This window comes from Scylla paramamosain, chromosome 38 (genome assembly GCF_035594125.1).
Source record: "Scylla paramamosain isolate STU-SP2022 chromosome 38, ASM3559412v1, whole genome shotgun sequence".
In the NCBI taxonomy this organism is placed as follows: domain Eukaryota; kingdom Metazoa; phylum Arthropoda; class Malacostraca; order Decapoda; family Portunidae; genus Scylla; species Scylla paramamosain.
In genome coordinates this window covers 7613735-7635389 of record NC_087188.1, presented here as the reverse complement: position 1 = coordinate 7635389, position 21655 = coordinate 7613735, and the positions used below count along the sequence as shown (strand labels likewise).

At 40.0% G+C, this 21655-nt stretch overlaps 2 protein-coding genes across 4 annotated transcripts in view; one reads left to right on the top strand and one right to left on the bottom strand.

Annotated features, from left to right (window-relative positions):
- Positions 1-1378: 1378 nt before the first annotated feature.
- Positions 1379-15664, top strand: LOC135091692 (uncharacterized). Of its 2 annotated transcripts, none has more exons than XM_063989568.1 (11): positions 1379-1623; positions 4083-4288; positions 4404-4668; positions 5139-5599; positions 5864-6055; positions 6538-6663; positions 7131-7227; positions 7477-7610; positions 8023-8170; positions 8489-8693; positions 9472-15664. In XM_063989568.1, the coding sequence occupies exons 1-11, from the start codon at positions 1578-1580 to the stop codon at positions 11549-11551; spliced, it is 3960 nt and encodes a 1319-aa protein (XP_063845638.1). In that variant the 5' UTR covers positions 1379-1577; the 3' UTR covers positions 11552-15664. The 2 variants fall into 2 exon arrangements, with proteins under 2 accessions (XP_063845638.1, XP_063845637.1); XM_063989567.1 differs by lacking the exon at positions 1379-1623 and adding an exon at positions 1647-2264.
- A 171-nt stretch (positions 15665-15835) lies between these two features.
- The window catches only part of LOC135091693 (serine-rich adhesin for platelets-like), a 6441-nt gene continuing 621 nt past the window's right edge, over positions 15836-21655 (bottom strand). Inside the window, exons 2-8 of one of the 2 annotated variants that reach the window (XM_063989569.1) lie at positions 20922-21047; positions 20180-20319; positions 19720-19924; positions 19375-19539; positions 17604-19151; positions 17364-17471; positions 15836-17163 (exon numbers count right to left, since the gene is read on the bottom strand). In XM_063989569.1, coding sequence (XP_063845639.1) covers positions 17015-17163; positions 17364-17471; positions 17604-19151; positions 19375-19539; positions 19720-19924; positions 20180-20319; positions 20922-20991 — 2385 coding nt within the window. In that variant the 5' untranslated portion in view covers positions 20992-21047 and the 3' untranslated portion in view covers positions 15836-17014. The remainder of the gene's footprint in view (positions 17164-17363; positions 17472-17603; positions 19152-19374; positions 19540-19719; positions 19925-20179; positions 20320-20921; positions 21048-21655) is intronic. The other variant, XM_063989570.1, reaches the window with a different exon arrangement.

Genomic DNA, 21655 nt, shown 5'->3' with positions numbered 1-21655 from the left:
AAATGCCTCGGAATCTCATAATGAGTGTTTTTGTTTTTTCAAAGGCTGCCGAGGTGATTAGTTGAGTTTTCATGGGAGGTTTTTTTTTTCACTGATGTTGCAGAATCCTGGTTAAACTGTCACCAAAATCTTGAAAATGCATTTGTAAGCTCTAATAGATACTCTCTCTCTCTCTCTCTCTCTCTCTCTCTCTCTCTCTCTCTCTCTCTCTCTCTCTCTCTCTCTCTCTCTCTCTCTGTATTCTGGGTTTTAATCAAGTGGCTTCTCGTTTAGCCATGCGAATCCTATCAAGACATTCCCATTCCTAAAGTAAGGCACTTGAAGACTCTATTGTACGATAATATTTCCCAAAAGTACGTCAGCCAGCGTTATCCGGGCTAGCAGGATCCCCGCATCCTCTCCCGCCATCCTGTGACCAAAACAGAATTCATGCAGTTGATACGTACAGTACGTGTATATAATAATTATGGGGTGCGAGGGATGCATGAGGTTTATTACTTCACTATTTCGCTCTTATCAGCGTTCCTTATCCAGTGGCTGTTGACAGATTTAATAATTACGTCTGAATTTTGGGTCACCTGCCTCATCTCTGTGGTATCTTTAGTGTTATTTACTTTTTAACTATTTACATTTTTACATATTAAACCGAGCTCCTAATTTTCTGTCTTTTAATACCAAATCACTGCGTTCCTTGATGTTTATTTATACATTGCACACACCATCATGAAATTATCTCCCTGCTGATAATGCGTCCCACTGTTCAATCACTCTATATTTGGCTGCATTTCTACACATCAGTATATAATACCAATGATATTTACATCGTCCATTGATTTATTCATTCCTATTGACCTCTGTAACAACTTACGTCAATATATCACAATGAAATCCTTTTGAAATGGGATGCCGAGACGACGATTAGAAAATTAATTCGCAGTTCTCCTATCGACTTAATTGCAAAGTTTAATTTTCGCGCTACTTCTCATAATTTGTGAGTTACGCTTCTTTTGTCCTCGCCAGACCGTCTCTTGACTTTCCTTTACAATTATGATCCAGCAGAGTTAATATTTTGGCTTACTTGCTCAGTATGGCCGTGTAAATCACAGACAGAAATGGTGTTATTGTAAAGATATCTGGCAGACAATGAGTGGATGCTGTACTACACAACTAGTCACCTCCGATAGCTGGCCATTACTGTCACAGTGATTTGTAATGCACAGACTTTATCCTTATGATATATTAACACGTTTCACGCATAACTATTGCATAAAACAACTTGCTAAATAAACATGTGCGCGATGAAAACATATGAAGCAACAAGTAGGAGGAGGAGGAGCAACGTGGTGGTGGTAATGACCAAAATATACGACAAAACCACCATCCCTTACAATATCCCAACACCACATAAATCAAATGACCTCTGACTTGTTACATCCTTAAAAATTGTAGCGTAACTTTCACTAGGTAGCACAGACGGGAGGAAAATACAAGTCTGTGGGTGGGAAAGAGAGGGACTTGGCAGCACCGTCGCAGGCAGAGGGCGGCGCCACCTCCCGCTAAGTGTCAGACGCTACGCCATGAAAACCCGCCGGAAAACCCACAAAATAGGCGAGAAGGTCCCCGGTAAGTGTTAAAACAAGCCCTTAAGATACATAGCTTTAATATGATTATGAAAACTACTAGGTTTAAGTGTCGAGAGCCGCATTTTAAGGGGTACCAAAGTTTGACAGTCAGAATTCGGCTGCTAAAATGGCGTCTGCTTTGTACATGACCCGCGAACTCCACAGCCTTCACATTTTCGCCTGTATAACTTTAATCCCACACCGACGGGTTAATGTATTCTATCCTAACACTACTATAGGAATGCACGGATTGATATACCACTCAGGAAAACATATATGGTAAAGGAAACGGGAGTAAATTGAGTAAAACAAAGTTGGCTGAAAGAACCTGTTGAGAGCAATAAAAACCATGACACTTCCTTGAGTGTAGCAGACGATACACTTACACACGGGAATACACACAACACTGCCATTCCAGCACCACCACCCTGCACGCAAAGCTATACGGACGCTGTTAATAATCCCTAGAGGATGTATTCTTTAATCAAGGAAGTGGGAGAAGGAGAGAAAGAAGGAAGAAGAGGTCACAGGGTCATGTGGGATACGCCCCTCGTGTTTCTATGAAGGATTTGGCGCGCGTGGTCCATGTCAGGTCCGCATTTTCACACCTTTACCTGCATCCTGCCACATCTCACACACCAGGTAATGATGCTTAGGGCGTTTTAGGCTACAGTTGTGTATGTGAGGATAGATAATATAACATAACGCGAGTGTAAGGAGGTTTTAGGCAAGGAGAGTAAGGAGGGGATGTGGGATGGGGTAGCGGGGCCGCCTCATGTTGCTGTGTTTGGGTGTTTTGGAGTGTTTGCATGAGTCATTAGTTTTCTCAGTAAAGAGCCACCACGTTTACATTCTTGTGTTTATCATGATTTTGTATGTGATATATTTGTATCGGGATTAGTGGTCAAGGAGGGTTACGATTCATTGTGTGTAGGTGTGACTGTGCCCAGGTAAAAATAAACAAAAAAAGTTACTCGGTTTTGCTTGTGTTTTGGTCGTACTACATATTGTTTTGTTGGCGAGAGATAGGGAGTGATAACCAGATTTCAGATAAGTTTGGCCTGCATTGTTATTATTGTTGTTGAGTATAATTCAGGTACCTAGTGAATAATAGCTGTTTATGCTTCTGTTTCACTGTGTATTGTAGTATGCCAGTGTTAGGTTAAAAATGCTGAGATGAGAAAACCATCAGATAAGCATTACTTTAGTTTGACATGCATTGTTTGCTAGCATCACAAGTATGCCACATGAAAAATAAATGGCCTGGAATGCTTGTTTTTTGCACTTTTTTTTTTATTTATTTATTTTTATTTTTTTTATCAATTTTCATTTCATATTTTATTTTTTTATTGGTATTTTTTTTACAGTAGGACCAAACTGCATTTCGAGTACAAAATTATGATATTCATTATTTGTTTTTCATGTTATAGATGATTTTGAGCATAAAACATGTCAGAAATACACACTTTAGTTTCATCTCTTCCCCTAATCCACCCATGATTGTGAGGACTCATCAGGAAGTGGAGTTTATGGGTAGGAACAATTGAATGTAGATAGCTTAAAAGAAGGCAATCCTAACCTAACCTGACTTAGTATAACCTAACATAACCTGATCTGACCTAACCTAACAGAGAACCCCTGTATCACAGAAGCTATTAATTTGTGACAAAAACTTAAATAAAGTAAGTTTCTCAGTATCCATAAAGGTAATTAAAAAAAATACTCAAATGTGTAGAGAATTATAGTCCTCTCCAAAAATAATACCCTTTTGTTTATTTCTGTGTATGATTTCCATGTTGTATGAGTATTAGCAAGAGATAGTGAATGATAGCTCAAGAGTCAGAATATTTTTACCTCATCCCCAGAAGGCTCTTGTACATCATGATTAGGCACACCAACCATTCTTTAGTCTTTTGTTGCTCTAGCACATTATTAGTATGGTTCACTTGATCCTACATAAAGTATTGCAAAAAGATATACAGCAACATCATTAGCCTTTGGTAGGATGAGTCACTTCCTGTGGAAAAATGCCATGTTTCCAGAGAACAAATTCTTTACTTTTAATTGGGAAATCTTTCATTTTTGTGTTAATGGTACTAAGCAAGTTTATTTTGGGGATGTGTATTTTCATTATTATTTGTATTATTATTGTGTATCTGTATGGTAGGAGTGAAGAATGCTGCAAATATATTCTGTGCATTAAATAAAGGCAACCAAAAGGACCAGAATGATAGGACAGGACTCCCATCCTTTGTATTTTCATTCCCATGGTGAGACAAGATGTTACATTTTGTCTAGGCTACCTTCCTTTCAAAGGGATTTTGGTCTTGTGTATAGATAGGTCATTATCGTAGTAGGGGCATATCAGATTCCACTCCTTATTCCATTCTTGGTAAAAATCTAAAATGTGGATAGCATGAGTAGCAGCAGCAGTGTAAATATCATCATCATCTTTTTCAGAGTCCAAAGCCATGTCCCCCCGTCCGGAAGACTCCCCCATATCCAGTCCCCGCACTCGCTCCCCAGCGAAGGGGGTGAGGACAGGAGGAGTGAGCTGTGCTGGGCCAGATGCTCTCTCTATGCTGAACATGCTGGCTGAGGTGGCATCCGTCACCTTACACACTGATCCTTCCGTCACTGACACCTCCCAGGCTTGCAGGGTGAAGGTACTTCTAGACTTGCCTTTTGATGGGAGATTGATGAGAATGCAAAAAAATAATATGATATTTCCCTTAGTCACTATCATTGTATTTATCACTAATGTCATCATCGTTATCCCAGGCCGGTAGCACCACCAGCCGGAGACCCAGTGATTATGACTTGCTCACTCTTGACCATGTGTCAGGCATGACAGACAACCTCCTCCTCAAGCTGTTTGCTGAGTTTGAGTCTAATGAAATGTGGAAGCGCTTCACATACACATGTGGAATGCTGCCTGCTGCCTGTTCCAAGTACTTCCAGAGCTTTGGGAGTGAGCACAAAGCAAGGAGTGGCATGAAGGCTCATCTCCAGACACACCTCAAATCCCTCCTGGAAGTGCACAAGAGTAAGTAATGACACTTGTACTGACAGCAATGTATGTGTGCTCTGTTCCTGCCAGTGAGGAACATCCATATGTCTGTGTTTTTCCCGGGCGAGTGAGGAAAGGTATAGGCTGAGTAAGTACTTAAAGCAAGAAATGCACATATCTACGTTCAAATATGCTTTTTATTCTCTTGAAGTACTTGAGCAAATATAGTGACCGATTTTCTGAACATCAATAAGAGTTATTTATGCATACTCATTTTTTTGCATTACCAGATTATATTTCTCTCTCTCTCTCTCTCTCTCTCTCTCTCTCTCTCTCTCTCTCTCTCTCTCTCTCTCTCTCTCTCTCTCTCTCTCTCTCTCTCTCTCTCTCTCTCTCTCTCTCTCTCTCTCTCTCTCTCTCTCTCTGTCTTTATATTATCCATTTTCTGAATATTATGATTACATGGTTATTGATCTTGATGGTGTTATCACTTTTTGTTCTGCCAGGTGGTCAGAGCCGGCAGAGCTACTTACTAGAGTCTGTACCAGCTCGAAAGAGACGCCTTGCTCAGCAAGACCCTACAGGAGGCAGAAAGCGTGGCAACACAGGGTATGGTCGGGCCAACAAGTCATCTGGTACTCCAAAGACTCAGGTACGAGATGGAGATGCATGTAACAAGGTGAAGAAGATGCCCCCAGCAAGCAAAGAGAAGGAAAATGAAGCTGTGAGAAAGAAGGATGATGCTCCAGCCACAAGTGAATGGGGCAGTGATGATGCACCCCTGGACATCATCAAGGAGGAGATCAAGGTGGTTATCATGAGTGAGACTAAACCAAAGAGGAAGCTGGAGAGTGGGCGTGAAGGGAAAGTCCGTGCCAAAAAGGTGAAGGCAACTGCTAACCCTCACATCCCTGAAAGTGATGTTAATGACAACAACAACAATTCAGATATAAAGCCTGTGGCCAAGGTTAGTATTTTGCAGTATTTCTTATTGGAATGTGTGATTTGTTTTTGTAGTGTAGTGTTGTAGGTATAACTCACCTTGTCTGTAGCTGCTAGTCACCACAGGATGTTTGTATTATCCATCTACATTTTTATGATAAAGGAAAACTGAAAATTAATAGAATGGTACACATAGACTTAAATGATTTCCTCTTTTTAGTTTCAGTGTCTCCAGATGAGAAATATTATTACTAGTAGTAGTAGTATTTGATCATGACTTAATTTCCAGATGCCAGTGATAAAACAAGAATGTAAGAAGGAAGCTGAGCGGCCACCCATCCAGCAGGTTGTGTCTCATGACCATGGGTATCTCAAGGCATCTCCAGTGAAGTGGGACTCAGAACAAGCAGAGACAAGACCTGCAGAACACCAACCCACTAAAGAGAGTGCCCACAGGAACCAAACTCAGGCTTCCTCACAGGTGATGCCACTTGTTTAGTAATATAAATAAATACATAGATTAATTCTCTATATATGCTTGCTTATTTGTATCATAAGATATTGAAATGCATTATTTAAATTATTATTCTTTTTCTTCATGACATTCTAGGAGAACAAATTGTGTTTTGCAGGAATGTATATCATCCAATGTGATGTTAGTCTATTAAGAAAAATGTTTCTTATAAGTTTTTGTGGGATACAGTGTTAATAAGACAAAATATAAAGTAGTATATGGACTAACTGCTTTATACTAGAAAATCCACATAGACTAAGAAGAACTCGGGAAGTGAAAGCTAGAGACTCACTGGATACTGCATTTTATCTGAACCATTTTGTAGAATATGACATTATCTCTGGACAACTAATGAACCACTAGACTTAAAAGTTTTCATCATCACTTCATTCAAGCTCAGGTATTCAAGAGATACTTTACATAACATACAGTGTTGTCTCTCTGTAAAGGTGGCTTGGGGTGGAAGTGCAATGGATGGGTCCGTAAGTTGCCTTCAAGTCCGGGAGGAGCAGCAGCCAGAGGACCACTCAACTTTGCTCCACCAGCACATGAATGAGGAGCTGCAGGGAGGAATTGTAAGTATCTTTTGACTTAGTTCACAATCATTATAAAGCATAGTGCAAAGATTTGGTGTCCTACTCATGTAGTGGTTTGCATGCTCAGCTCAAAACTAAAAGGTCTAGTACTCTCTTTATTGTGGGGTAGAACTAGAAGAAACAGGAAACCATCAGAACTTGGTATTTTCTTTGTGTGGTCTCATTTTCTGTTTTGCGGTGTATTGGTCACTGCCTGTAGGTGGCCTAAGTTCATATGTATTCTTTTTTTTTAATGTTATATGAATCATTAGTCAGCCCTTGGTGGAGTGGGTCAGTCTTGTGGCTCACCTTGGTAAAGTAGTGTGCCACGAGACTGTTCCTTTCCACCAGGGGTAAGCAGGGCATGAATGGCTTGTGTATGAGAGTGTGGTGCTGGGCCATTCTGTTTGGGATTGCTGGCCTGTTATATAGATTGATAGAGGAATCACCAGTAATTGTGTCTGCAGATGGCCCAAGAGTGTGGCAGTGCTGGAACACCCCTGCCAGTTGTGGGCTGTGAGGTTGAATTCACACCAGATCAACACTACAAAGTAATGCGTTCCGGTAAGAACTATTCACATAATATGTTGTTCTCTAATGGATCACTGTATCATCTAAAGCACAGTAAGTTGCAAGTTGACCAGCCTACATAGATCATAAAATCTGAGTGTACTGATCCACAACTTGATGTTTTGTATTGTCATGATTTGAGATGTACTAAATTGTCATTATCACACATTTTTGGTTGCTCCTATGTCCTTTTGATAGTGAGTGCACATTTTTCAGCTGTTTTTTGGCTTATTTCCTCCACAGCGGATCTTCCTGTAGTGTACGACCACAACAATCCCTCAGCTGACATGGATGGGGTGGCCAAGGTGATTGAGAGGGACGAGTACAAAGTGCGCAAGAAGCCCAAGGGACGAGCAAAGTTCATAGGACAAAGCAAGGTAAGCTGTATAGATGTGTGTCTCGCCACCAATACAAGGATGATGTAGTGTAGCAGCTCTTTGTAGGAATGTTGGGCAAGATATGTGATTATTAGGAGCAATATCATTTAACCAGCCATGTGTTTGCTAGCTGGCCTTGACATACTCTCTTGTTGATGCATTAGGCTTAGTGTTGTGACTGTCATTTTTCTTCCTCATGGCTGTCAGTGAAGTGGTTACCTGCTGCCTATGGTTTCCTTCCACCTGCCACTCCCACTTAGTGCAGGATAGTCGTCAATTGTAATGTTCAGTTTATTGTCTCGTAATATTCATTGCTATTGTAAGAGCCATAATATAATGGTATAAAAGTCGAACACCTTCATTTGGTCCAGGTACAGAGTCATTTTGTTACTTTTGTGATTTTGTCCAACAGGCAGAGAAGGAGATGGCCTTGAAGCTGATAACAGAGATCCGATCCCAGTCTGTGATGGCTCTGGAGACGCTGGAGTGCAAGATCTGCCACCCTCCTCGCCTGTTCACGGCCCCGTCCACCTTGCTGTCTCATTACCGCAGCCATGCAGGTACTGACACACCCATCCAGTTGTGACTTGCCCATCATTCTCATTTCCGAAAAGACTATAGCTACTTTAATGTTTTTGCTTTTTATGTTCAGGGTATGTATGTGAAATAAGTTAGTGATTTTCAGCCATCTACTTCTTAGGATGATAAGGTTGTAAGAGCATAAGATATGATAAAATAGCTAACACAAGTTATTATGTTTTCTGTTTTAGCTTTACATGATAAGTGACAGGACCTGATACTATTCTTATATATTGTGTCCTAACTTTCGTGAATGAGAAACATGAAGTCTTGACCCTCCCATCACCCACCACCCACAGGCATCCGTCCCTATGAGTGCCGCATATGTGAGGCAGTCTTCACGCGGCAGCACTCGCTCAACTACCACATGCTGATCCACACCAACCAGACTCGCTTCACCTGCAGTGACTGCGGCCGCAAGTTCCGTCACCCATCTCACTTCAAGGAGCACCGTCGGCGCCACACAGGAGAGTCGCCCTATGAGTGCTCTGACTGCCTCATGAGGTGGGTGCCGACATTAAAACTGCTTGTATTTATTCTCTCCTCTGTGATGTTGTATTTATGTCCCAAGCTTACAGTGCATGCAAGGTTTCATCCTAGAAGTTTGGATGGTCCATCTGTTGGTTTCTTTCTTGAAGGCCTGCCTGTTCAGCGATGGTGTAGGAATTTTCAAGTGATGCCTCTAAAGACTAATGATAACCCCTTCAATGATCCCTGATGCACTGGAGGTCAAAGACAGGGTTGATGGCAGCATTTTGTAGATTTCCAGCCACTTAGTGATTACTGTAAAGTGGCCACTTTTCAGCAGGAATTAAAGATACCATTTATGTGCACCAGCCACTCAGCCACTCACTGCCTCTGAAAGGTTGATACTACTTTTCTTCTATTCTCACTTTACATATTTGTTGTGTTCAGTGTGGATGTGATGCTCTACTCTCAAGAAATTATTTTGTTCACAGTGAAGAATTAAATTGTTTTTGCATTGAATTTCATATTCCATTTTTAAATCCTCTGCTCTGTTCTGTGTGATGTGTTGTTTTGATGAGGTCATGTTAAATTGTTTCCCTTGTGGCAGATTCCATGTTCCAGAAATAAAACGGTGGAAAGTGATCATTGTGAGACAACTTTTTCTGTTGTGCATGCTGACTATGCTAGTTATTGATTTTTACATATTTTTTGTCTTATGCAGATGTTATATGAGCCAACTGAATTATCTTCTCCAGTGACATGTACCTTAAAAACTCACCCAGTATGTTTGTGTACACTATTGCCACTTCTACAGGTTCAAGACCAGGAACACTTACAAACGACACTTACGGACTCGGCACGATAAGCTGCTCACCACCCAGGGCACCATCATCATCCTGTCACAGGAAGAGGCAGACCGCATGAAGAAATCTCAGGGCCGCAAACCTCGCAGGCCCCGACAGCCCCTCAAAATAATAAGTCCAGAAGCTGCTGCCCAAATGGAGGAGGAGCAGGTATGGACTGATTTTGAGGAAGGGGACCGTGAAGAAGAGGAGGAGGAGGAGGAGGAAGAAGAGGAGGAGGAGGAAGAGGAAGAGGAAGGACCCAACTATGGTGAGGTACTACAGTCCAGTAAGCAGAAAGGTGAGGCGGGGAGCTACCAGGTGACGTCTGACAATGTGGTGATGTCTCTGGGGATGAAGCAGGTATCCAATGGCAAAACTGGTCTTCTTGTAAAGTCCAAAAAGATTTCAGATAAGAGTAACATCAGTCAAGTTAAACATATTGAGCAGGTCAAGGAGTGGAAAAACCCTCTACAAGGAGATTTGAGGCAAAGCAGTAAAAATAACAACCACCATGAAATTGTGGAGGAGGAGGTTGTGATGGACTGTACTAGTGGTGGGGACCTGCGTACATATGTCTTCCAGCCACCACCAGAACACAACACACTACCTAAAGTTAACATCAGATCCTCTTGGAATACCATCAACATTGATCTCAAGAGCCTAGAGATGGCATCTGAGCTCATCATTCCAGAGAGCACAAGTGAGGAGACAGTGGAGGGTCCTCTGACTGAGATGAAAACAGAACTAACAAACATGGACACTGGCTGCAAAGAGGTTGTTGGAGACAGTATCAACCCAGAGGAAGTAATAACCATCTGCTCAAACATGGATACTGTCAGTGAAGAAGTGGATAACCCAAGAACCATACAGCCACCTAGTAGTAACCCTGACTGGTTCACTGTTAAAAAGCCCATCAAGTGCTATACTAGATCAGGATATGGTGTTGCTGACCTCCATGATACTGTACATGCTACTACCTCATGTGCCCAACCAGATTCAAAGACAAGCAATAACAGTCAAGGGGTGTATGTTGTTGAGTACGTCGACAGTAATGATGGGCGTCTTGCCAAGGTGTACCGGGCCAATGCCTCCCTTGTTCCCAAGAGTGTCCAGCAGGGATCCATTCAGGTACCACAGGTCATTAGTGTACCCAGCAGAGGGCCAATACCTGTTATCGTTAGTAGTGGGTCAGATAGGCCATCAGCTTCCATTACCGTCCCAGCAAGCTCCATCAGGACCACCTCCAAACAAGTGCCACAAGTTGTGCCAGATGCAGGTCTCCAAGATCCAGCCACTGGAATCAGTTCACCAACCAACAATAGACTAACTACCAGCTACAATAAGGCACTGATTCATAAGCAGGTTGTGAATAATGTGGGGAAAAATAATGCCATCAAGAGCGAGGGTCTCATTTCCTGTAGAGATCCACAAAGCCCAACCGTTACATTGCATTCTTCCCCTTCAGTTGTTGTTACGACAGTCCCACATGTCCCGGAGGCTCAGCAGCTACCAGAAAGTCATGCCAAACTATTCCCATGGTCTTCTCAGCCTCTATCAGATAATAATCAAGTTACCACTTACTCTGTTGGCACTGGTGCAGAGGGAACAGACACACTCAAGAATGATGCATCCAATGTACAGGAAAGGAATCACCTTACCTATCCCCTGATCAATCAGGAAGCAGAGCAGTATGTTGGAGTGCAAGATGACATATTGTTAGAGGATGTTGAGATTATTGAAAGCCTCAATATTGGTGATGACGAAATTATTGTCAGCACAGGGATAGTAGGTGATGGTGTGCAAAGTGTATGTGTGGCAGAGAACTTGAACCAGCTGACAGGGGTTTCTGAGTCAGACAGTGCCAGGGTGGAGGGGCTTGAGCCACGTGAGGCAGGTGTGTTGCAAAGCACCACCCAGTATGTGGACCAGCTACTTCACCACAACGTGATGGTGACTAATGAACAGAACACATCCACCACACAAGACACCTCACCTCCTCCTGTCAACATGGGTGTTGTTCACAAGGTTGCATCAACACTGCAGGCTTAATGAACTTACTGATGTCACTGTTGCTAAAGTAAGTCAGATTACCCTATCTTGACCATAGTGCTTATTTATGGAATCTATGTATTTATCTTGTCATGTAAGTATGAATGACATATTTTAGAATAATTAAAGTTAAATTAACATGATGCCTTCATACCTTTTAAAATTAAATTACCATTGACGCCCAGACCCACAGTGAAGCTGGACATTAGAGGAGATTAATAGTTGATAGATTCATATGTAGTATTATATACTTAGTTAAACATATTTATATTTTCAATAATGAATTTTCTGTCCAGTTGAATAATGTAGTATTTACAACTAATAGTCCCACTTGTGTGGTGCATCTTTTGAAAAAAATTTAAACCTGTAAAATCCATCCATTAATGGTCTTAAGTATGCCCAAAGGTTCCTCAGTGCATAACAGTATAACTGGAAAAATAATGAAACAGTGTTATCTTTTATAATTTACTATTTTGTCTTTCCTTTCTTTTTATAATTTACTTGTTTTATCTTTCTTTTTATAAGTTACTAATTTGTTTTTCTTAGCATTATAATCAATTGGTTTGCTCTTCCTGGATGCTGCTGTGCATTCAAGGAGAAAAGCTACTTCATATGAATTGTTACAGTAAAGTAGTAATGGTATGGGGTATTTTTTCAAAATTTTGACATACTCAATCATAAACCTTTCATCTTTTTCTTTATAAAGCAGATTGTCCATCTGTATACATTACTAATGCTTACTACGCTTGACATTGAAATCATCTTATTTGGGACTTGTCATTTTTAATTCCTCAGTGGAATGCCTCCATAACAGGTGTATGAATTAAGGAAATTGGTTGTTAAATTACAGTGAAGTGAGAAGTCTTGCCAAAGCATAGAATGTGGCTCTCTATTTACCAAGACACTAAAAATTAGATATCCATTATTCACTTGACTGCCTGACAAAAGCATCATGTAATGTACAACTGATTTTTTTTTTTTTTTTTTTTTTTTTTTTTTTTTTTTTTTTTGTAGGAGGGACACTTGCTGCAAGTATTCTTGTTTCTCTCTAATAGTGGATAAGTTATCTTGAAAGGCAATAAAATAAATACATACACAGTTAGGGTGTGCTCTGCTGAATATAGCAGCTATATAGAGTGTTGTGCATTATGAAGCTGAAGACTGCAGTGTGGTGGTGTTGGATGGGCAAACATTGGTTTAGTACTTGGTGAACTTATGCACAAAAAAAGATGTTATCTCTGGGAAGATCCGCTTCATGAATGGCAGTGGCAGTAGTAATGGTAACGACTGGTGAGGATCAAATACAGACTGGTCCAGGAAGGTATTGTAAAACTTATTTGGGTGTTGGATAGGCATTGCCCTTGTGGCAAGATTATTTAAACTGAAACCAATGGTATTTGACTGAGTATTCATCTGTGCTTACCTATTCATGTTGATAAACAAGGACTGTGGTAATTATAGTTGTATCTTACCATATGGCTGAATGTTATGGTTTTGACTCAGAACCTGACGCAGCTTACCTGATGCCATTTCCTGAATGGTCTTCCCTGTGTGGGTGTCATTCCAATACTGAATCATGCAGTACCTGAATTACTTTAGGGTCACTATTTAAATTAGTATATTATATAATCAATAGAAGGTGGCATTTCCTAGTGCTGTATTGTAGAAATGGTGCTCCAGCTCTACTGTGACCAAGGCAGTTGCTGGGATGCCATTACTGCATTACTACATAAATAGTATTGTAGTGATGGTACTTCAGCACCAGTGTGGTCATATGCCTATCTGCATATGCTTAGGGTTATATTAAAAGTATTTGACACACACACACACACACACACACACTCTATCAATCTATCTATCTATATATTTACCAGGCTGGTGTTCCTCTTGGAGGTGGCTAAAGTAAGATAGCTATAAGTAATTCCTCAAGAACTGGCATCACATATAGATGGATTAAAAATTATCAAGATTCTGTGAATTTGATATAATAAAAAGTCTTCTGGGATATGAATAGTTAGATATTTTGATACATTTATACATGTAATGCAGATAGCAGAGCTTGGAGATCATGGTTCTTATAGGTGTGTGTGACTGTATCTTTATAGGAGAAAAGTGCCTTATGTATAAGTACCTCTTCCATACTGCTATTTGATGGTACAAGCACAAGTACAGGAGTCAAGTGCCTTTACACCTCTCTTTACTTTCATAGAAGACCTGACATAGCTGTATGATAGTGCTTAACTACTCACTGAAGAATCCTGCAATATGTAATTATTTTTAAGTAAACCTACCCATGTGTTGGACAGTTTTATGTGCCAGTACCAGTCTTAACATAGTTTTGGGTTGTCTTCAAAGTTGATGGTAAGAAACCAAGCAAAATATCTTCCTGAATGAGCACAGCGTAACATGAAGGATGGGAAGGGCCTTCAAACCATATTCTTGTGGTTTATTTTATAATGAATTTTTAAGAATGAATATTTGCTATATATACAGTAATCAAAAGGCAAGATAAAATGCAGCCTGATTTTTCTACAACTGGCAGTGTTGTGTACTTAGATGTGTTTGATAGTAATCCAAGTGTTGGGTTCAGAAATACAAATACAGTGAAAGATGAAGTGGTCAGTTGTGGTATAATAATATCAAAAGAGGAGCCAAGCTAGTATGTTACAGGTTCCTAAAACAACACAGGAACTTGTCACGCTGCCTTGTGTACTCTGTCTCTAGTAACCAAAATGACATTTTATACAAGCTTGTGATGAAATGCAGTGGCTGGGACATTAATATTTTTACCTTCTGGTGCTACATTACAACCAAAGTAGTTTATAATTACTCATTTGAAGTTTGTGGCTTTCTTAATTCTGACAACATTAATCAAAGAAAAGGTGCCTACTAGAATTATAATATTTTGTGTAATACATGTTAGTCACCCAACTTTTATTGTTCAACTGAAAACACATCATCACACACACATACAACTTGTTCATTGTTTAGTGTCTTCAAAGCTTGTATGAGTATGAATGCCACTCATCACCAGTGTTGATTTCCCTTTATTCAGGATAAATATTTGGTAAATCTGTGAAGGAACAACTGGCCATTTCATGAGAAAACCAGGAAAAGTCTTTGTAATCTATGGGAAAAATTATAATTAATAGAAATTATATATATATATATATATATATATATATATATATATATATATATATATATATATATATATATATATATAATTTTTGGGTTTTGTAGCTTAAACTCCTATCTTGACATGTTTCTGTGCAGCATGAAGAACCAGTGCCTTCAGGTGGTTTCAAGCTGTCATTTAAGGGTACCAATTTATGCTCACAATAACACTTCCACTTAATTGATCTTCATACTATTGACTTTGTACCCAGCAGGGTGTAGTGCGCACACGCACACGCACACGCACACACACACACACACACACACTGCATAGTGTAGTTGTTAGCACACTCAGCTCACAACCAAGAAGGCCTGGGTTTGAATCCCGGGAGCGGCAAGGCAAATGGGCGAGCCTCTTAACGTGTAGCCCCTGTTCACTAGCAGCAAATAGGTACGAGATGTAACCCAAGGGGTTGTGACCTCGCTGTCCCAGTGTGTGGTGCGTCAGTGGTCTCAGTCCTACCCAAAGATCGGTCACTATGAGCTCTGAGCTCTTTCTGTAGGGTAATGGTTGGCTGGGTGACCAGCAGACAACTGTCGGTGAATCACACACACACACACACACACACACACACACACACACACACACACACACACATGCAGTAATGGACTGTTGGTCTTCCACCCTTGTTGGGTTGCATAATTACCAATTCTCAGCAAGGTACATATAAGTTAGTCAATAAATTCTCCAAATTGTCTCCATCCAGCTTGGGCTTTGAGCTGGGACTTATTGGTTGTGAGCAGAGCGTGCTAACCTCTCAGCTACACTTTTTTGAGCTGTTGAATGAGAAGATTGTCTTGTCTGCATTGTATTACTTAATATATTTACAGGGTTTTATAGTATGAATTGGATGTAACTTCTCATAGAGCAATAATTTGATGTAATAATGTATAAAACCTATATTTTGTACTTTTAATAAACCTAATTTTCAGTAATTGTTACTTCCTCTCCATGATTATGATTAGTGGTTATTGGCCCATTAAATAAGGATGATACGTTAGTGGAGTTACAGTTTGAAATGAACACGAGTACCAGTAGTAAATATAAAATTATGTTCATATCTTCCTGTAATAAGCTTGTGCCTGACGGGAGATCAACCTTACATGCCATACTTTACATTTTATTTACATGCAGTAGTTACAAAAGTTTGACCATGTAATTGTTTACATGAATTCAGTGTTTGACTATTTCATAAAGCATAATACATACTGTTGATATCAAATACTGTCCAGCTTAACTAATTTTCCTCGGGGAGTTTTGTAATCCAGCATGAAAACTGTATACTAACCTAAGGTTATTGATACATCATTCATAAAATGAAAATTAAAACAATACAAATATGAATGACTCGACTATGAAAAACCTTTATTACAGTGAAAACAGTGCTTTGTTCATTTCTTACAAAGTGAGGCTGTTCATCAAACATGAGATCCCACACAGACCTGGCAGCAGATCCACCCACTGCACTGGTCACAAGAAATAGTTCATGTGGCTCCAGTATGTGCTTATTCATGGCTTACCAGCTCAATAAAGCATGGAATTGTTGATACTGTTCATCTGGGTATTGTGACACTGAGGTGTAAATTTGATGCAGTCTATAAATCCACTTCTGAGATGACAAACATACAGTATGCTTACATTCTCTCTCTCTCTCTCTCTCTCTCTCTCTCTCTCTCTCTCTCTCTCTCTCTCTCTCTCTCTCTCTCTCTCTCTCTCTCTCTCAACACCATCTCTTGATTTCCAATCTAATAAGCCTTATGGTTCATGAAAGGAGTGAATTAGCAATCATTCACTTTGTAATGCAGAAGAATTCATACACAAACAATTGCATGTGCTGGTGCATGCAATTTCTTGCTGCTGTGTAAAAGTGACCATGCAACCACTGCAAAGTATACTCTGGAATCTGATAAAATTATCTACCAATAACATAAGAAATAAATGTAAAAATGTATTTGTACAATATATACATTCATATCTACCTTGAAACTAAGAAAATAAGCCTTCACCTAAAAAGAGATCATGGTTGGGGAATTGTAAGCTACAATTCCCACAATGGTTGGTTATCATAATCTTAGAATATCCATAAGCAGTGACTTAGTGTTTGCTATGGAATTACTCTCATCAGCAGGATCACTCACTGCCTTACAGGAAAACAAGAACTAGGAATGTCTTGAGGTAAGTAAACATGGCCGTCACCTCTCAGATCCATAAGGAAGTAATGATCCTGCCATCACTTACTTTTTGGCACCATAATCCTCAGCTCAATGAAGCGCATGCACGTGTTCCTACCTACACTGCTGTCTTCTCTTTGCCTCCCGCCTCTGTAGCGCTGCTGCTTTCTTACGCGCAATTTCATCCTGTGTGCATTTTATTTGCTGGGGCTGAGACTGTGGGCTGGGTGAGGGTGATGGGGCATTCTGGCTGCCAAACTGAGCTGTGAAGGGTGCAGGAAAATGCAATACAAGACGAACCTATGAAAGTAATGTCTGAGTCATTACTGTTAAAATTATACTCTTGTTCTGAAGTAGAAAAAATATGAACATAGTCAACAATAATGTTATAAACAGATAACAGTGCTACTAAAGATGGTAGCTGGCAATAGATCAATGCATGTATCCCCAATATCCCACTTACATTCTACTTCATCAATGAGTGACAGGACGTCATCTTCAAACAGCCCGTCATCAAAGGTGTCACTGGTCTGCTGCTCCTTGCTGCCATCTGCATTTGGTTCTCTTGTATCTTGGGAGAGAAACAATTATTGGCAGAAATGTAAGCCTTTGCTTACTATTTATATTTCCTTACTAAGAATTTTCCATTTTGAATGTGATGCTGAGGATGAAATGGTTAATTGCAAAGAATTCAGTAACTTACCAAGAGGTTTTGTTTTAGTAGTGGAATAGTTTGTATCACTGGGCCTCAGTCTCTGGACACCAGCTGCAGATTTTCTTTCTGAGGGATCCACCTTAGAGTTTGTGGCTCCTGGACCCATATTAACCTGGCCCATTACAAGAGCTCTCACTGAACCATTACTAACATTATTTTGAAGAGGCACACTATTTGTGAGTCTTCTGTCACTACTACTCTTTATACTATGAGAAACTTTACTTTCCACAGCAAGTCCAGCATTAACATTAACATTTTTACTAGAATTAAATCCCTTGGATTTGTTTTCTGTGGTGATGGGAGACAGAGGAAGAGTGGAGTCACCACTGAAGCCTTCCTCATCCTCAGGGAGCATGGAGAGTATGGACTTGAAGAACTCATCATCCTCTAAATCCTGGGAGGTGTCCAATTCCATTGAGCTATTACTCCTGCGAGCCACTGGAGAGGAAGTGGCCAAGCGTGTGTTGCCGATGGACTGAGAACGCAGCAGAGGTCCTCGAGTTCCCTGTGCAGTACTTCTGTTCTTAACTTCCTCTGCCTTTACGTCATGTCTGAATAAAGGTTTTCTTAGTGTGGATAATGTTCCCTGGGGACTTGGATTACATGGGACAGATGATGTCTTTGATGTCCTGTCCATCAAATTTTTGCTTTGTGCACTTTGCTTCTCAAGGTGGCATTTAGCAGGCAGTAAGTTCATTTTCTTTGTTTCACATCTTGTATCCTTAGTTTTAACATAATTCTGGGTCTCTGGTATAGCAACAAGTGTGTGTAGAGTGTTCTTAGTTGCTGAAGGATTACTGGTGGTGGTGGTAGGTGTTGACCCAAATCTGAACGATCGTCTCACTTGTCGCCGCGGTGAGCTGTCTGAGGAGCTGCTTTTCTGGTTAATGTTTATGCTGTTTGTACTAAGGCTACTTGTGGTTAACTTACTATTGGTACTCCGTTCAGATTTGTTGCTGTTCTTGATAGTGTTTTTAACACTATTAATATTTCTGCTATTTTCTTCACCTTTAACATTATGGTTGTTGAATTCGTGTTGTGGACCTTTTGCATAATCAGCACCAGAATAATGTCTATTATTAGTAACGCCTTTGTCATTTTTTGTATTCAATGCCTCCTCAACAGCTTGCGTGGAAAGTATCACAGAATCACTGAACAAATCATCATCAAAGATGTCGATTGATGCACTTGAGAGCTCAGCTTTCTCTGATGACAACCTTGATTTGACTGCTTGGTCTTTTACTATACCAACACCCTCACTGCTGCTCCTTGTGTCACTTATATCACACATGCCAAGGTTCAGGTTGTCTCCCCACACTGAGACATCAAGGTCATTTGAGGAGGCTGTGTAGTTAGTACTCTTAGGGCCAGACACTCCAGGCACCTCAAAGGGTTGTGAGGAGGCATCCCTCAATGGCTTTGGCAGTAGCAGGGCCTCAGAGGATGAACTGTCTTCTGAACAACTGTCCCTTGGAGGAACTACCTTCTGGAGGCTGTGAGGGTCACCTTCACTCTCATTCTTTCTCTTCTCCTTCCCTGGGGACACAGATGATGAATAAGACTCAACATACATAATCTCCTAGGCCAACACCCCTTCTAAAGGAGGGTAACTAAGAATAAGAATACTTTGCTACAATTTCAATTTCATGCTTGGTAACATCAGTATTTTCCTTAGATTATTCCCTCCATGTCTTAATAGGATGTGCTGCAGAAACATACTTCAGTAACTGTTTCTTCTTATCATATTACTGGATGTTACCTTTGCTTGACAGGAGATCCAGCAAGTCATTGAGCTGTGCAGTAGTGTTGCATAAGGATGCCGCCTTGGAAGGCCTGATGCGGGACTGTGGGAAGAGCTGACGCGGTGGAGCCGGAGTGATGATCACAGCTTTCTCAGAACCATCTGCCTCCCCACCACCATGCACTGCCATTTAAAAGAAGTCAATGTCACATATAAAAATGTGAAAAAAAAAAATTACAAGAGAATACTCATCAAACACAAGACATCCTCACATTGAAGAGACAACGTGTTGTAGATATAGATGTTTCTTAAGTGACATGTATTGTCAAACCTCACTCCCAAAACTGAACAGTGAACACTAACTGCGTTTAAGATCATCCTTGGAAAAGCCCGGAGAGTCACAGTCCCATACGACCTCACAGTCCTGGGTGCCACAGAGCTGACTGCTGAGGAAGGGCATGTCAGGGGAAGGTTGTCGTAAGCTTTTCTCATTCTCGTGTGTCCATTTGATACCGACTGGTGTTTTTAAATTCTTCTCTTCATTATCACTATTGTCTCTGGATCTTTCCTGTAAAATTATAAAAGTTTTAAAGTTCTGCTTGAGAATACCACAGAAAACATGAGAAATATCCTTCTGTGTGGAAAGGTAACAAGGAAAGAACATCTTCATTATGCTTTCATCTAGCAGAGGGTGGACAATATGACCACCAACTCACCACCTCTTGGTCCTACATGTGATCAGTTTAAAGATAAAATTAACTCAAAAAGATGATCAAGGATAAAGTATTATAGGCCAGGAAGAGTAACAAATTCACATCCACACCCTAGACAGTCGTGGAGAGGTACGCAATGCAGAACGAGGGGGTCTATTGCTGGTGCGGGAGGTGTGCGTCTTGGGTGTGGATGGAGGCTCCTTCTTGGCCTCAGGAAGTTTCGGGGAACTCTTCTTGACAGCCGGTGAACCTGCCAACAATATAACTTAGTGGCCAAAACTGGATACATTTCATATATATATATATATATATATATATATATATATATATATATATATATATATATATATATATATATATATATATATATATATATATATATATATATATATATATATATATATATATATATATATAGTAGTATATATAGTAGTAGTAGTAGTAGTAGTAGTAGTAGTAGTAGTAGTAGTAGTAGTAGTAGTAGTAGTTGTAGTAGTTGTAGTAGTAGTAGTAGTAGTTGTTGTTGTTTTGGGATGTGTCTGTAACAACTGCAATATTCCTAACTTCATGTGTCGTTTAATTATTTGTCAGCAGCCTTATCAAATTGTTACTCGGTATCTTAAGAATGTTGATATTAGAAATTTTTGAGATGCAGATTTGTAACTTCCTCTCACAAAACTTGAAGCACTAAATCCCAAGAAACCTAAGATGGATGGATGGATGATGGGTGGAAATAGGTAGGTATATTTCATACAGGGATTGCCACATGTAAGCCTGGTCGCTTCTTGCAGCTTGCCTTATTTCTTATGTTCTTATGTTCTAAGAGAAACCTCATTATCCTGTGAAGCTCACCACTGTTCTCTCCAGACCTTGTGGACCGCTTGCGGCGCAGGGACAGCCGCAGGGAAGGGGAGGCACTCATGGTGACTGCTCTCCCAGGTGTAGAGGGAGGAAGGGAAGAAACTGAAGTAACTTTTCCTGAAGATGACAAAACATCAGATCATATGAATCATGTTTCTTACAATAATACAAATAAAATTGGATATGATAAACTAACTGAAACATAAAAATAAGAAAAAAGAAATATGTAAAAAAATGTGTCAATACTGTACTTAGTTTATGCCAAAACATGCTTTTCATCATAAAACAATTCAGCCATATGCTGTTTTTGAAGTGTATAAAGATTTGGTCACATAATTTTAAAGACAGCGTGTTTTTTGGCCATACAGCAGTTCAGGTGCACGTTTATTTACCCCCAAAGTGATTCATCACTGTGTTTCTTTAAGTCATTAAATAATTTGCCTGTGTGTTTTCAGGGCACAAAGCAAATTCAGATAATACTGAAATAATATTAGTTTATATGCAAGGCCTACATTATGTTAAGTTATGTAAGATGAATCAAGATTAATTCAGTTAATTAATTTCATTGCTAATCCCTTCATTGTGATGATCATGATTTTAAAATAAAATTATACTTTTGCCCACTAATAAATAGCCACTGTCTCAAAATCAATATAAGAAAGTTATTTCCATAAAGCCCACAAATTGTTTTGACAGTTCATTTGTCATGACCTAATTGAATGGTG